The following is a 14,616-nucleotide window of genomic DNA, read 5'->3' as shown; positions in this document are numbered from 1 at the left end:
TGCAGCATCCCAGGATGGGACATACTCAAATGGCTCTGCTTCTTGACACACTCTTGTATAACCTCCTGACCGGGGAAGGTCAGCACAGAGGCCACGGGCAGAGACGGAGACAACAGCTCCTTCAGGCACCCCACCTAGACTTCCGTCCTTCCAAATGTGGACAGGAGCCCATCTGTCCAAGAACTCTAGTGGGAGAAGGCAGGGAGTTCTCTTCATAGCAGTCTCTTAACCCCCGAGACTCTATATGGTCCATTTTGTTGAGGTGGGGTGGTGGCTCCTGAATGGAACAGGCTGGGCATAGGGACAGGAATGAACCCAACCAGGACTGAGCTCACAGCTTCCCTTTTATAAAATACCTAGTGTTGGGCAAAGACAGTGAATACTAAATCACAACTGTAAACAGAAATGGAGGAAGGGGCATAGTCCCCAAACCATTATCCCCCTCTTTGAAGCTAGCTGGGGCCCTCCAGTCCCCCAGCACAGGATGAGAAGAGATGCAGGAGTATCAGACATCCTTCTGGGCCCCAAAGAAGCCAGGGGTCCTGTGAGATCAAGCAGTTGTCCCTCAGAACCAAGAGCAACCACATCCCAGGGCTCAGCGAGGTTGACTGTATGTTCCCCAGACTGGACTATGTCCAGACCAACAAGAGGCTTATCAGGAAGGGTCAGACCAATGTCCCTGGGGTCTGGGGATCAGAACTGGAAGACTGTTCCCCCTCTAGCGTCAGGTCACTTAAACGAGCGCTCAGCTCCGGGGGATACAGGAAGTCCGTGTAGTATCTTTAGAAAGGACAGCAGGAATCCGGAAGACAGGGAAGGGAAGGGAACGGAAGGGAAGAGAGGAAGAGACAGACAAGACACACAGAGAGAGGAAAAGAGGCTTGTTAAAGAGGTGGAGACAGGCGCAGGACAGCACCTTCAGGCTCTTAAGCATGGGGTATGGAGTTTAGAAGAGAAAGCCATGGAGCACGTATGTCCCTTCTTCCCAGCACCCTGACTTCAAGGCTCACTGCCAGCTGTCATGTACTAGGGAGAATACATAGAATAGAATCCTTCTAAAGCTTGGGAAAGAACTCCTGCTACCAACATACAAGATCCCCCTCACCAGGACCCTAAGAACTAATGCAGGTCATGTCTGATAAAGTGACCCCATGCCAAGACCGCAGCTAGTTTCCTTGTGGTCCCACTCATCAGCTATCTTGACAAAGTGCTCCCTGGTCAGGATACATTCAGCATCTCAATCAATACCCCTACCCATCAGCAAAAGCACCCCCATACCTGCCGGAGACAGGGGGTGCTGTGAAACTCCTCGAGTGCGGGAGCGGTGCCTGGCTGGGAGGACCATATAGTGCCTGGCCCACTTCATAGCAGCGGGCATGGAGGAAGGGTGCGTGTGTTGGGCCCACATGTGGAAGCACAGGTCGGCGCTGGGGCCCCATGGCCAGTCCCGAATTCCGGATGTACCAGTCCCGGAGCCCCTCCAGGGCAAGGTTCTTATGGCCGCCTCGCTCACCAGCTGGAGGTAGCCGGGTGGGTGGCGGCATCCAGAGTAATGGGTTTGGATGCACTTCCAGACCCTCCACAGCTTCTGGGGGCAAGCCACAGGGCCTGGAACGAATGGCACGGGTGTTGGGGTCTTTGCTGCGGAGAAGGGGGCTGCTGCCATCAGCTGCATATATGGGTGGAGGACCAGGGAGCATGGCAAGGAGCCCATCTCTGCGGGAAAGGGGTCCTGGGACTTCAGGAGCAGGCAGCAAATCCCCCCAACCTGCCCCACCAGCACCACGGGGCAAGCCCCGGTCCAATGAATAGTCCAAGAGGAAGTCTCCACACACAGGTGGGAGTCGGGGGGGTCCACGGGATGCAGTGGCAGCTGAGCTAGGTCGGGCAGCCCGAGGAGGGTCTGGGGGACCAGCGGTGCGGGAGGAGAAGGCAGGGACTGGTTGGGGGCGCTCATACAGCACCTCACTGCTCTTGCAGACTGGGGGACCAGCAGCAGGGGGAGCCAGGGGGGCAGGTGGAGATCCTGCTCCCCCAGCAGCTGCCCGGTCCACCAGCAGGGCCTCAGAGCTATTGCTGCGGCGGGTGCGAGCTGTGAAGAGGGAGGCCCGATCTGAAGCAGGGTCAGGCCGAGGAAAGCCCATCTGTGAGTCCTGACTACCCGACCACTGGCGAGAATGGAGGCCTTCTGGTCTGGAGAACAGAGGTGCGGTAAGAAGAGCAGGGTCAGAAAAAGAAGACAAATGACGAGTGCCCTGACTGCCCCATCTCATTCTGAGCCTTCACTATCTCTAAAACAGGCCCAGTATTAGAAATCGTGTGCATGTAGCTACTAAGCAGAGTAAGGGCCACTGAGATTTGGCCCCAGACGGGAAGCCAGAGGGTAGGGCATGGAAATGCTCACCGGGATAGGGCCGCAGCTCTTACAGTAAATGTTTCTGGGAACGGGACGGAAAGGCTAGCTAAGGAAGGACATACATAGGCACCCTCCTGATCCCACAGCTCCTATTCTCCTGCTAAGGCTATTCTCATGGCTCCTTTCTACCTCCTGAAGGAAGCCCTAGGCCTTATGACCGGAACTAAAGGCTTTCTGAACTCTAACCCACCAGGTCTATGAACCAGCCCCAAACAACTGTCCCACCATGCACAGAAGCATGCCCCCAAAAGACAGGGATTCTGTTCACAGCATGGGAAAAGTAGGCATTTAAGGACTTAAGGAACGTTACAGTTTGGTGTGTCAAGGCTGATTAGTTTAAAACTTTGCATGGGCTCCAAACTTGAGAACTTTGGTTTACTCACAAGTTACTTAATTAACCTTTCTGTGCCTCAGTTTCCACTCCTATAAAATGCAAATAATAGCACCTCCTCAGGGAGACCTTAGGATGACAAAGGAGTTGCTATCCACCACAAATGCTACCGATTATTAGCAGAAAGTAGGCATTTGATACATTCTACCCAACATGCATTGTACCTGTGTCTCTCAAAGGCACTCACTTCACAAACGAGGAAGGAAAGATTCAGAGAAAGAAAATGACTTATCCCCAAAAATGCAGGAAAGCCCATATTCAATCTCTCACGCCTCTGCCTCCAATTCCCACACCAGCTTCAAGCCACCTTTCAAAGCCCAGTTGCCCATGTCCCACATCTTTTGGAAATTCCTATTCAACATCTACAGTTCGAACTAAAGGTTTCCTCCTCTGATACTCAGACCCACCCTCAAGAGTCCCCTTACTTGCAAAGCCGGGGGCCAGTGCCCCGGGTGAGGACAGGGGTGGCAGGCACACTTCGCCCCTCAAAACTGGAGGCACTCCTGGGCAGCGAGCGGGTGGGGCTAGACAGAGATGGCAGGCCCACATCGGGACCCAGGTTAGAAACCGCACTCACCAGTAGGCCCTCCTGCCAGCCCAGGATCAGGATCCCACTCCTAGTCCCAGGAAAGGAGGAAAAGGTTCCGCTTTACCTGGTGGGGCTGGCCACAGAGTTGCGCCGGCTCTTCAGGTCCCCATAAATATCTGAAGGGGGAGGTTTCCATGGGGCTCGCCGCTCAGGGCTCCCTCCGGATACTGCCCGAAACTGGTCCCAGGCCTTTGGTGGTGAGGGGCGCTCAGAGAGTAGCAGCTATGAGGGTCCTCTGGGTAGAAGGGAGAATAGGGTAGAATTCAATGAGAGAGGGCCTGGAAGGAGCAGGGCAGGTTTAAGGGAGGGGGGCACCAACAAGCTAAGAGAGGAAGCAAGGCAAACGTAGGAGCTGAGCTGTAAGGTCTAGGGCAGAGGAGGCGGAGACAGGTGAAACTAAGGGCACATGGGAGCATGGGGCATGGCTAAAGAAGAGCTACAGTAGGAGGGGCTGAACCAACAGATATTCTGAGAGGACACGGGAGGGGTGAGTCAGGCTGGGGGGTAGTTCTCACCATTATCATGGCTGGCCCCTGACTCTGAGAGGGAGCTGCTCTCCGAATGCAGAACTACATCCTCTACAGGGGAGAAAGGGAAAGGCACCCTGTCACTCCAAGGTCTGAATTCCATCCCCTGCACCGCTGGATAGCATCTCTGTGTGCACTGCCTTCTGCTACCTGATTCTGGTGCCTCCCCAAGAAGAATCCATCTTTGCCAGACACACAGACCTCTAATTCCAGCTACCTAAGAGGCTTTATGAAGCAGTGTGCGTGTGTGTGTGTGTGTGTGCGCGCGCGCGTGCGTAAAATAAGTTCAATGCCGGTCTGGAACATGGAATGAGTTCAAGACCAGCCTGGGCAACTTACCAAAATCCTGTCTCAAAATAAAAAGCAACAACAAAACAAGGGAGCCGAGCAGTGCTGGTGCACGCCTTTAATCCCAACAAAGGCAGATGGATCTCTGTGAGTTCGAGGCCAGCCTGGTCTACAGAGTGATTTCCAGAACAGCCAGGTCTACACAAAGAAACCCTGTCTTGAAAAAAACTTAAAACAAAAAACAACAACAACAACAAAAACAAAACAAAACAACAACAAAAAAAAACAATGTGCTGGAGAGATGGCTCAAGGTTAAGAACACTTGCTACCCTTGCAGAGGACCTGGGTTCGGTTCCTACACTAGGCACTTCACAACAGTCTCTAACTCTAGTTCCAAGGGTTCCAAAGCCACTAGCCTCCACAAACACCTGTATGTGTGTGGTAAATGTAAACTCACGTAGGAACACATACATGTAAATAAAAATGAATAACTATTTTGAAAAATAAAAACAAACATGTAAATAAAAATGAATAACTATTTTGAAAAATAAAAACAAACATGTAAATAAAAATGAATAACTATTTTTAAAAATAAAAACAAAAGACAGGCAGTAGTGGCGCATGCCTTTAGTCTCAGCATTTGGGAGGCAGAAGCAGGCGGATCTCTGTGAGTTGAGGCCAGCCTGGTCTACTGTACAGAGCAAGTTCCAGGACAGTCAGGACTACACAGAGAAACCCTGTCGAGGAAAAACTAACTAAATAAATAAACAATAAAAATAAAGAAGAGGGCCGGGCGGTGGTGGTGCATGCCTTTAATCCCAGCACTTGGGAGGCAGAGGCAGGCGGATCTCTGTAAGTTCAAGACCAGTCTGGTCTACAAGAGCTAGTTCCAGGACAGGCTCCAAAAACACCACAGAGAAACCCTGTCTCGAAAAAAAACCAAAAAAAAAAACCAAAAAAACAAAAACAAAAAATAAAGAAGAGGACTGGGGATGTAGCTCCATGGTAGAATGACTTTCTAGAATGCTGATCGGCTTAGGTTCAACCTTTACCTGAATCCAAGACCACCATAAACTTAAGTATTCATCTTCCTGTTGCTTACTGTTCAAGTCCTCTGAACCTCAAGTCAGGTCATTACAATTCTCCTTGATGGGCATTCCCCTTGTAAGTCCTGCTCACCTCTCTGCCTTCAACGGCTACTCAGCCACTCCACCACTCCTATATGTGTAAGCCATAGTCCATTCTCAGGGTCATTTTCCCACGCACTGGAGGGATGTGGGACCTAGCTTACCTTGACTGAGCTGAGCAAGGCGTGTGCCCATGCAGACACCCTGGGCATTGACTAATGCTCCTGCAGAGAGTGGCAGCACCGGGAGGCCAAGGCGGGCCCGGAAGTCCCTGAGCTGCTCTTCCAGCTCGTGCAGCCTCCGCAGGGCATCCACCTGCACTTGGCGCCGCCGCCGCCTCTGCTCTCCAGTAAGGTCAGGGGCCAGGGCCAGGCGGCGGGCAGCAGCTGCAATCTGCTGCTGCACAGACACCTCACGCTCCAGGGCCTCAAGAGCCAGCTCCTGCACAAGCCAAGAGGGGTGGAACAGAGCTAAATCATAGAAATGACTACCCAAGTAGCGGGAAGTTGGCAGAGCCCATCTATACTGGAAATGGGGCCTGTTCTTCCTGGGGGAGTCTGTTTGCCTCAAGGGACAGGATGAGAAGGTGGGCCTATGTATCTTCTAAAGATAGGAAACTTGTCTTGACAAAATTGGGGGTCCCATACTGCACGGGGAACCCACCAGTTCAAACTCTTTCCCTTCTTAGCTCCTCCCACTCCTGGCCATAACCCTCATTCTGCCCTTGTTTGCCCCTGCCCCTCACCAGCACCATCCTGCTCCCCACACCCAACTGCTTACCTCAGCAGGACACAAGGAGTGGTGTACTGGGTTCGGGTGTGGTGGAGAGTAGGCACGTGCTGCAGGGGGCCTCCGGCGTACCAACTGAGGACGTTCACCAGGCTTCAGTGGGCACTCAGGGGGCAGCTGGCCAGTTAGCTCCTGGAGGGGATGGGGACAGAAACTACAAGGGTTAGTTGGAGAGATGACATAAAGTAGTAAGGGTACAAGAAACTATATCTTCCAAGGAGACTGGCCTTGCCCAATACTCCACATAGATCAGGTTCCTTCTCTCAAGATCTCTACCAGCAGGGTAGGAAGTATGGACCCTAAGTCCCTCAGTGGCCCCAAAAAATCTCTGGGCCATTGGGTATCTTGGAAATCTGGAGCCCAGAGTTCTTAGTTTTTATAATTATAAAAGCCCACTCTATATGCTGCACATATAACACAGGGACTGGTCTTCTGAATCCCATTAGAGTGCGTGTGTGTGCGTGCGCGTGTGCGTGCGCCTACGCCTGTAGCTGTGCGTATGTGTAGGCCAGAGGCCAATCTTGGATGATGTTGTTACTCAGGATACTATCTACTTTTTTTTTTTGAGACAAGGTTTCTTTCTCACTGGCTTGGGACTTGCTGATTAGGATAGCCTGGCTAGTCAGAACGCTCCAGGGAAGCCATCTGGTCTCCGCTTCTCCAGCACAGGACTGCAAGTGCTGGCCGCCATGCCCGGCCATTCTTTTTCCATAGTTTCTGAGGGTTGAACTCGGACCCTTCTGCTTACATGGTCAACTGAGCAATTCCCCATCCCCTGAGCCCTACTATTCCTTCAGGAAAAGCGTGTGGACACTCACACTGCGAAGGGAAAATCAGAGCTATAGCCAGCTGTGGTACATCATGCCTAGAAATTCCAGTTCTTGGGAGGCTAGCGCATGAGCTAGAGACTACCCTAGGCTACAGAGCTACAGAGTGAGACCCTGTCTCAGAAAACAGATGAACAGATGGATTAGATGGGCTAGTGGAGAAAAGAGAACAATAATTCACCCTGCGTCAGTTCAGGATGAGCTCTGTTGCCTAATTTTGGAAACAGTTTTCATTCACTTTGGGGAGGGGAGGTTTAAAATTATTGACAAGTGACTATGGATCAGCATTGGCATATTTCACTGATACTGTGACATCTAAGTCAAACTATGAGGACACACAGGGTGACAAGAAAACTCCTAATTCCCAGACAATTGGTTAGGCACCCATCACAGTAGTCTGCGTGCCTAGGCACCCTTGCTCCTCACCGTATCCCACCTACCTCCCACCTCCTCACCCCCACCCCCACCTAATAGCCCTGGGGTGAGGCCCTCACCACCTCCTGCAGACAGACTTTTCTGAGCTCTTGAAGCTTCAGGCTCAGAGCCTCTTGCAGGGCCCGCTGGCGGTCAAGCAGCCCTCGAAGACGCTCTGACTTCACCTGGGGGGCAGCCTCTCCAAACAGGGCAGCTGCGCAGGGGGAGGGAGCAAAGATGAAGACAAGCAGGACATCTTGGAGCAAGTGTGGGGACAGGGACCAACCCTTCCCAAGCAGGCACATGGAGACTCGGGGTAGGGAGGGGACAGCAGGAAGTGGAGGCAGCCGCTGACCTGGGGCATTGAAGGTAGGGGAGCTGATCAGCTGACCTTTGACTTCCATCCTTGTACTGTCTGGAGGCTGTGGCTGGTGGCTGGACAAAGCCTGGCAGTGACGCAGCACAGAAGACATTAAGGAGGCATATCCCACGACACCCCCAGTCCCAAGGCCGGTCCTACTTCCTATCTTCCAGCTAGGAACAGAAAGTACCCCGGGCCCCACCCACCTACCTGGCCTGCCCACTCAGAATCTGTGTCAATGTCTGGACCCACTTGGCCTGGTACCTTGGTTCCCTTCCCATTGAGTGCTGACACAGTGAGTGGGAAGCTGGGCAGACTTACAATGCCTCCTCAGAGGCCCATAGGCCACAGCCAGGAATCTCACCTAGGGAGAGAATTAATGGTACAGGTTCAATTGAGTATACCAACCGCGAGCACGTATTCAGCCTTGGGTGCCTGGAACAGTTATCTGCTCTGTCACAATGAATCTTTGAAACCCCTCAGGCAGGAGCTCCGTCATTATTACCTTTCCTTAGGAGATGAGGGGTGGAAAGCACAGAGAGCTGAAATAATTGCCCAGTAAAGGGCTTCACATAGGACAACCCCTCTGGTTCTATACAATTCCTCAAGACAGCAGCTCCAATCCTGCCATTTGCCTCTTGAGCACCTCGGTCCATCCATCAGGCAGAAGGGCCTTTGCCCAGCCTGTGGCCACAGTCTAGGGCACCGGTTCCAGCCTCTCACCAGCGGAACCTTGCTTCTCACTTATTTTGGAGCTGTTTGAATTTCAGCACACAGTCTCACTCTGTAGACTAGGCTAGCCTGAAAGTAACTGTGTTCAAGCTGCTCTTGAACTCACAGCGATCCTCCTGCCTCAGTCTGCCACATGCTGGGATTACAGGCAGGCACTACCATACCCAGCTCATTCTGGGGCTTAGCTGCCGCTTTTAGAGGTGGTTCCTGAGTGCCACTCTCTCCCAGCTGCCGCTGAACAAGAGCCTGGGCCTCCCTGTACTGCCATTTGGACAGGGAGCAGGTTTGCCCCAGGGAATCAGTAGCTCCAGCACCCCAAATGCTGCTGCACACAGCAAGTAGCCCACAAATGTACGCCAGCTGGCTGAACAAGTAACCAAGTGAACAAATGCAAGAGAGCCGAGCCAGGTATCTAGACCCATCTGGCTCTGTACACGTTCTAATTCCACCCTGCTGCCCTGATGTAGCAAGGACTGTCCCTTGACTCCAGGGTCCCTCCAGCTCCTCCTCCCTCCCACCCTCTTCTGAAACTAGCACGGAAGTTATCCTGCTGGGATGGGTGAGAAAAGCCATCCACAGCCATGGGTAACCCATTATCTGCCCTTTTCTGTCCCTAGAAGGCCTGGATGGCCATGGAGCCTGCTTTGGCTAGCTGCCAGCCCTCCTTCTGCTTCTTTGGAGTTTGCTCCCTCCCTCCCACATCCTGCTTGGTCCCCCGCTGGGCAACCAGGTGACATCACCTCCCACCACCTGTGCTAACCTCCAAGGTAGGTAACTGGGAAGGCCTAATGGAGACAGCAGAGTTCCCATTTTTTTTTTTTGGTTTTTCGAGACAGGGTTTCTCTGTGGCTTTGGAGTCTGTCCTGGAACTAGCTCTGTAGACCAGGCTGGTCTCGAACTCACAGAGATCCGCCTGCTTCTGCCTCCCGAGTGCTGGGATTAAAGGCGTGCGCCACCATCGCCCGGCCAGAGTTCCCATTTTAACCTACCTTGAATTTCACAGCTTGTCATGATGTTCTAGAAAAGACCCAGACAAGCAAGGAAGCCTGGCTCTAAGCTCCTTCCCCACGTTCACACTGTAGGGTATAATCAAACTGCCTACAAGGTCCCCCCAGTTTATCTGTTGTCTTCCTGGCTGTCCCACAGGGTCTGTGACCCTCCCTCAAAGGACTCATGGACTATCCTCAACATCAACGTGAGACAATCCCCAAATCCAGACACTATGCAGTGCAGAGGTTCAGTACGGCAGGGGTTCTTTGATGTCCCAGTTTCCTCTGTCCCTCAGTTCCTAGAACTCCTACTTTTCCCAGTGATGGAGGAAGGTCATTGGCTAATAAAGGCACTGCCCTGGCCCATTTTATTGGTTAGAAGATAGGTGGGAGGAGAAAACAGAATAGGACGCTGGGAGGAAGAGGAAGTGAGGTCAGAGACTCCACAGCTCTCTCGGGAGCAGACGCCTCAGAGAGAGACGCCAGGCCCCGCTCCCGGGATGAAGCTCCGACCCAGGATGGACATAGGCTAGAGAATCTTCCCGGTAAGACCGGTTCTCACAGATTATTAGAGATGGGTTGATCGGGATGTGAGAATTAGCCAGTAAGGGCTAGGGCTAAAGGGCCAAGCAGTGATTAAAAGAATACAGTGTCTGTGTAATTATTTTGGGGCATAAGCTAGCCGAGCGGGCGGCCGGGGTGCTGAGAACGCAGCCCCGCCGCCCTTATTACTTCATATGGCGCCCACGTGGACAACTGCTTCCACACAAAGCCTGAGACAACTTGGGAAGTAATTCTAGAACAAAATGAAAGCATTGTGCCTGGTTTCTTGGTAGCAGCAATTTCTCGGGTCTACTCTGCTTGCCAGAGGCAAGCAAGCGCCTCATCTAAGAGAGGCTTCCTGACTCAGCTTTAGTTGCAAAGCCTGCAGCTCATTAAGAGGTCCTGCCACGAAACACTTAAACAATGTTGACCAAAAGCTGAACACATGCTTTTCGGTTTTCAGCCATAACAGGAAAAAAGCTGCGCCATTTAAAAATGCCGGCTTTCTGGGCCGTCCTGCCAGGTCAAACTCTGACTATTTGAGGCAGGAGGGCCGGCTACTGAGAGAGGACTTGAGTGTTGTCTGTTGTAGCTCGCTTGCTGGCTACAGCCAGTACCTCAGCCTTGAGGCTGGAAAGCTAAGGAATGGACTGGATCTAGCTGACAAAGCCACGCCTTTAATCCTACCCATATTGCTCAGTAAATTAAAGATTCATGTGGTCAGAAAAAGAGAGATATACAGTAAAGAGAGATTCAAAGACAGAGAAAATTTCTAAATGGTTTAAAGTGTGTTAAAAATATATGCAGACTAAAAGTTGAAGTTCTTAAAGTAAAAAACAAAAAAAGGAAGAGAGTTGTTGTGTGTGGTAGCACACGCCTTTAATCCCAGTGCCTAGAAGGCAGAGGCAAACAGATCTCTGTGAGTTCAAGGTGTAGTAGCATACACCTTTAATCCCAATGCCTGGGAGGCAGAGACAGGTGGATCTCTGAGAGTTCAAAGACAGCCTGGTCTACAGAGTTACTTCAGGTCAAAGATACAGAGAACCTGTCTCAAAAAGCAAAGAGTTAAAAGTAAAAATAAACAAAATAGAGGTTAAAACAAAGTGCACAAAGATGGAAAATACACAGATAATTTTGATACTGTATGCTATTATGCTCTCTTTGAATTATTTGAATGCTGAGGAAAGAGCAAAAGCTACTAAAAGATATTTGTTTATAAATGCTTCTGAACTAATCCAACATAGATATTGTAAATTTGGATCTAAGGATATGATACTTTGGAAAGGAGTATCTTATTTTGTTTTCACAGAGGATGAGATGCTGTTCACTTCTTCTATTTCGATTTGGTATGATGGACCACGCCCTCCTGAATGGTTCCTGTGCACGCCTTCAAAAAATTGCTTTGCTCAACTGCCAACTGAGATGAAACTAGCACACAGGTTATACCATGAAAGACCTAATTAACGACGCCCCCATTCAGCAGGAAGCAGTTTGGAGAGAAAAAACTGCGCCCATGTTCCCAAATATGGTTTATAAACGTTCTTTTACATTTAAAGGGGGATATGATATAGATATGAATAATTTACATTAGTATAGATTTTGCTTTATTGATAGGAATTTAAGGTCAATTTTGTTATATATATATAAGTGTTTCTGATTTTGATTAAGGTATTGTGATTGTGTAGTTCATTTAAATATGTACTGTATAATTAAGAAATATAGGCTGTTAATGGATAATCATTGATAATAGTAAAGCTTGTAGTCATGTTAGTTAGATTTTCTAGATATATAGAGATATATTTTAGATAGACATTCTTCATGTCTTTCAAAGATTACAGAATAGGACATTTAATGTTTTAATAACTGAGGACTTTTCATGACAATGAGACACTCTGCTCCTGGCAGCACCAATCTACTTCAAGAGGAAGATGGGCATCGAAGAGGCTCGTTATGGAGTTTTGATAGCCATTTGGGCAAGAAACTGCTCTTGCCTGGACTATTGCATAAACTGGACACAGAGAACCCGCAGAGAGAGGACTACTGAACTTGCCTAAGGTGAGATGATCTTTCGGGGTTCCTGATTCATTTTGAAAGAGTCTGCGAGATATTCTGCAGGACACAACAGATAGTGACTGAACTGACTTTGAATTTTCCTGCTTTATGGAAATGTCTGCTGGATACCATGGGCCTGAAGGCTGAAGATGGATGCCCCAACGGTACAAAAGAACTTTGGGTGACTGTCTAGGCAGCGAGATGTCTTTGTCATTTCTAGAGTTTGAAGTTTCTTAGTTCTTGTTTACTTAGGCAATATTATATCTTTCTGGAGTCTTTGATGGAGTTAAGAATAGTTAGTTATAGTTATAGTTTTCCGTAGTTATGATAAAGATTATTGTAACTTTTACTTGATAACTGTTATATGTAATTTTGCTATGTTAAAGCCTTTTTTTTTTTTTTTTGTTTAAACCGAAAAAGGGGAAATGATGGAGGAAGGTCATTGGCTAATAAAGGCACTGCCCTGGCCCATTTTATTGGTTAGAAGATAGGTGGGAGGAGAAAACAGAATAGGACGCTGGGAGGAAGAGGAAGTGAGGTCAGAGACTCCACAGCTCTCTCGGGAGCAGACGCCTCAGAGAGAGACGCCAGGCCCCGCTCCCGGGATGAAGCTCCGACCCAGGATGGACATAGGCTAGAGAATCTTCCCGGTAAGACCGGTTCTCACAGATTATTAGAGATGGGTTGATCGGGATGTGAGAATTAGCCAGTAAGGGCTAGGGCTAAAGGGCCAAGCAGTGATTAAAAGAATACAGTGTCTGTGTAATTATTTTGGGGCATAAGCTAGCCGAGCGGGCGGCCGGGGTGCTGAGAACGCAGCCCCGCCGCCCTTATTACTTCATCCCAGGTCCCATTTTCGTTTGGAAAACTTTTCACAAGGCTGGCCTGAACCCCTTTCCACCGCAACAGAAACCCAACTCCCCTGACCTCTGGGTCCATTCACCCCGTTCGCCACCATCAGTCTCATGCTCCTCATTCGAGTGCCTCAATGCTTCCTTCTTTAGATCAGAGCATCGTGGACGTCAACACAGGGTCCAGACAGGAACCCCGACTCCACCCTGTCAGCCTGTCCTCAGGGACATAGCTAGGGCATGAGTCATTGGGTCACTGGGCAGGCTAGACTCGGGTCAACGCCCCACACCTCCATACCTGACTCAGGAACCTTTGCTTCTACTGTGCTGTGCTCTGCACACTTGCCTTGGGACTTAGGGCTGCCTCCCACAAGATAAGATAGTGAGAAAGCAGTCCGCTGCCACCCCTGCGTCACCGCCACCCCTGCGTCACTAGCGCACCCTCACACAGGCCTCCGAGACCCTCCTATCCACCCCAGGGCCTTGTCATTCTGTGTCCTGTTGCTGGGACAGACTGTAGTATGAGAGTCACGGAGGGCACATGCGGGGACACACACACACACACACACCCAGAGGCAGGCCCAGCAGGTTTTTCAGGTCTGCCCTTCTGACACCATAGCTGAGAAAAATTCCTGGCTGTAATGACTGTTTACAACCAAGATACTTCACCTGGGTGGCACTCCAACACTGTCAATGAGAGCCCCCAGTTCCACATCCTGCCACCACTTGAACAAATACACACGCAAAGCCTGGACTGCTCCCCAATGCTCCCCCCCCCACAGCACACCCCTTTCCATCAGTCTGGGTGAACAAATAGAGGGAGAAACAGAGCCTGAACAACATGGTTTCTAAATAGTTCAGTTGGCCTTTTCGGAGGCACTAGCCCTGATAAAGAGGCCACTCTGAAAAGTGGGAGGGATGGGGCAGAGAAGAGGGGGCTGAGTCTCTTTGCTCCATCCCTCTTCCTCCATTTCCAACCCAAAATTGCTCTCTATCAAGAAAGGAGAATGGACATGTGGGAATTTGCCCTGCTCCCCGGCTCCTCCTGTACCGAACATTGCTGCCCCCCCCCCCCGTATCGCAACCCTTTATTGTCGATGGACTTCTCCTGCCTGACCAGGTTCTCTGGAAGATCACTTCAGTACACTGCACCCCAGCCTTCAATCCCTGCGCCTTCACAGTCTCACACCCCTGGCCCATTGCTCCAAGGTACTCACCAATGCCAGAGTGCTGTATGACAGCCTCGAACAGCTCAAAAAGCACAGTTGTCTTGTCCAGGCCCTAGCTCTCCTGGCAGTAGAAGAGAACAGCAGTGACTGCTGCCTTGGCTGCCTCCCACTAGGTAAGGCCCAGCCTACCTGGACAGGAACTGGGCTGGCCCATATCTTTTAACCCTTACCTGCCGGCTTCCAGGGCTCCTGGGGAAGCAGTGTCTGGGACCAGGTGCCTCACTCAGGGAGCCCAACAGGGCCAAGAAGAAAGCACAGAACTCTCTCCTCACTGCAGACACCTAAGAAAGAACTGGGGAAGAAGCACTAAGAGCTGTAGGAGCAGCCAGCCACTGCTTCTCCTGCCTCTACTGCTGCAGAGATCCCCAGGCCACTGGTGCCTGCCTATACAAGGTAGCACCTAGGGGAATGGGGGCTAGGAAGCTGAAAGGGACACACGTACACACACGTACACACACACACACACACACACACACACCTGTTTTTTTGTT

The 14,616-nt window shown here is 50.7% G+C and overlaps 1 protein-coding gene across 1 annotated transcript; it reads right to left on the bottom strand.

Annotated features, from left to right (window-relative positions):
- Positions 1–430: 430 nt before the first annotated feature.
- Ccdc120 (coiled-coil domain containing 120) lies at positions 431–14,225 on the bottom strand. Its single transcript, XM_041644218.1, is given in 13 exon segments — positions 431–780; positions 1,279–2,193; positions 3,233–3,331; positions 3,461–3,608; positions 3,611–3,631; positions 3,912–3,974; positions 5,503–5,779; positions 6,119–6,259; positions 7,449–7,582; positions 7,724–7,814; positions 7,949–7,989; positions 7,992–8,093; positions 14,114–14,225. Coding segments are annotated over 12 exon segments (2,064 nt in total). The 5' UTR covers positions 8,011–8,093; positions 14,114–14,225; the 3' UTR covers positions 431–665.
- Between the last annotated feature and the right edge of the window lie 391 nt (positions 14,226–14,616).

Source organism: Microtus oregoni, unplaced genomic scaffold (genome assembly GCF_018167655.1).
Source record: "Microtus oregoni isolate MIOR12 unplaced genomic scaffold, Mior012 000092F_ref0000046, whole genome shotgun sequence".
Lineage (NCBI taxonomy): Eukaryota > Metazoa > Chordata > Mammalia > Rodentia > Cricetidae > Microtus > Microtus oregoni.
The sequence above is the reverse complement of the archived record's forward strand: the minus strand, read 5'-3'. Positions and strand labels throughout refer to the sequence as shown.